At 46.7% G+C, this 2,056-nt stretch overlaps 1 protein-coding gene across 1 annotated transcript in view; it reads left to right on the top strand.

The window, feature by feature from the left end:
* The window catches only part of ATP5F1B (ATP synthase F1 subunit beta), an 8,139-nt gene extending 6,481 nt beyond the window's left edge, over positions 1 to 1,658 (top strand). Inside the window, exons 7-8 of the mRNA XM_017536136.2 lie at positions 809 to 1,021; positions 1,407 to 1,658. Of these exons, the coding sequence (XP_017391625.1) occupies positions 809 to 1,021; positions 1,407 to 1,643 (450 nt within the window). The 3' untranslated portion in view covers positions 1,644 to 1,658. The remainder of the gene's footprint in view (positions 1 to 808; positions 1,022 to 1,406) is intronic.
* Positions 1,659 to 2,056: the final 398 nt, after the last annotated feature.

The raw sequence follows: 2,056 nt of genomic DNA, 5'->3' as shown, positions 1-2,056 counted from the left end.
CCATTGCACTCCAGCCTGGGTAACATGAGTGAAACTCTGTCTCAAAAAAAAAAAAAGAAATACTCATTTAAAATAATTGAAGTTAGGCTGGGTGTGGTGGCTAACGCCAGTAATCTTAGCACTTTGGGAGGCTCAGGCAGGTGGATCACTTGAGGTCAGGAGTTTGAAACCAGTCTGGCCAACATGGTGAAACCCCATCTCTACTGAAAATACAAAAAATAAGCCAAGTGTAGTGTCGTTCCTGTAATCTCAGCCACTGGGGAGGCTGAGGCAGGGGAATTGCTCGAACCTGGGAGGCAGAGGTTGCAGTGAGCCAAGATCGAGCCACTGCACTCTAGCCTGGGCGACAGTAAGACTTTGTCTCAAAAACCCAAAAACTGTAAATGAAGGTATACATTTAAATGTAGATCACAAAGCAATGGTTTCCAGTCTGAGGGGAATCCGGAGCTGTATGGAAACTGAGCATTAAATATTTACTGTATTAGGGCCGGGTGTGGTGGCTCACGCCTCTAATCCCAGTGCTTTCGGAGGCAGAGGTGGGTACGAGGTCAGGAGTTCAAGACCAGCCAGACCAAGATGGTGAAACCCTGTCTCTATTAAAAATACAAAAAAATTAGACGTGGTGGCAGGCGCCTGTAATCCCAGCTACTGGGGAGGCTGAGGCAGATAATTGCTTGAACCCAGGAAGCAGACGTTGTGGTGAGCTGAGATTGCACCACCGCACTCCAGCCTGGCCTACAGAGCGAGACTGTCTCAAAAAAAAAAAGTTATCTTGGTTCATGCTGTACTTAATGGGATCTCACTTTAGGCTATCTATGTACCTGCTGATGACTTGACTGACCCTGCCCCTGCTACTACATTTGCCCATTTGGATGCTACCACTGTACTGTCCCGTGCCATTGCTGAGCTGGGCATCTATCCAGCTGTGGATCCTCTGGACTCCACCTCTCGCATCATGGATCCCAACATTGTTGGTAGTGAGCATTACGATGTTGCCCGAGGGGTACAAAAGATCCTGCAGGTGAGTATATTACTATATTGGATCAGTGTCCAGAAAGTCAAAAAGAGGGATTGTGGGTACTATATTAGGACTGGATCTTTCTTAGTGATTTGTGGGATTCGTTTTGGAGCAAGGAAAGTTGAGTCTGGCAGTTGGTAGTGAGAGCTAATGAGGTCTTTTGAGTTTCCAGGTACTTCTGCTTAGGAATGCAGTATTTTTCAAACAGCACCAAACTAGGGCTATGGAGAACAAGACACTGATCTTTCTTGGCTGAGGGCCCTCATAATACCACCACCCTCTCTGCCCCTAGCGTGTAACTTTCCCTCTGTTAGCTTGTTCCTACTCTTGGGTTTTTGTCCAAATTAAAGGATGAGAATACTTAACTCAGGCTTCTTTTTTCTCCTAGGACTACAAATCCCTCCAGGATATCATTGCTATCCTGGGTATGGATGAACTTTCTGAGGAAGACAAGTTGACTGTGTCCCGTGCACGGAAAATACAGCGTTTCTTGTCTCAGCCATTCCAGGTTGCTGAGGTCTTCACAGGTCATATGGGGAAGCTGGTACCCCTGAAGGAGACCATCAAAGGATTCCAGCAGATTTTGGCAGGTGAGATTTTGAGTACAAAGCTGAACATAAGATGACAGAAAGGCCAAAATCTTCAATGCTTACTGTGCTGTGGTCACATTCCAACAACCAAAAATACATTATACCTAATTATGTTTTTTAATTTATAAAACAAACTTTTCCATTAATTTTGTTTGAAAATACTCTATAGCCGGGCGCGGTGGCTCACGCTTGTAATCCCAGGACTTTGGGAGGCCGAGGCGGGTGGATCACGAGGTCAAGAGATCGAGACCATCCTGGCCAACATGGTGAAACCCCGTCTCTGCTAAAAATACAAAAATTAGCTGGGCATGGTGGCACGGGCCTGTGGTCCCAGCTACTCGGGAGGCTGAGGCAGCAGAATCATTTGAACCCGGGAGGTGGAGGTTGCAGTGAGCCAAGATTGCACCACTGCACTCCATCCTGGCAACAGAGCAAGACTGTGTCTCAA

The sequence above is a fragment of the Cebus imitator genome, unplaced genomic scaffold, assembly GCF_001604975.1.
Source record: "Cebus imitator isolate Cc_AM_T3 unplaced genomic scaffold, Cebus_imitator-1.0 Scaffold96, whole genome shotgun sequence".
Lineage (NCBI taxonomy): Eukaryota > Metazoa > Chordata > Mammalia > Primates > Cebidae > Cebus > Cebus imitator.
Note: the sequence above shows the minus strand (reverse complement) of the source record. Positions and strands in the feature narration are given on the sequence as shown.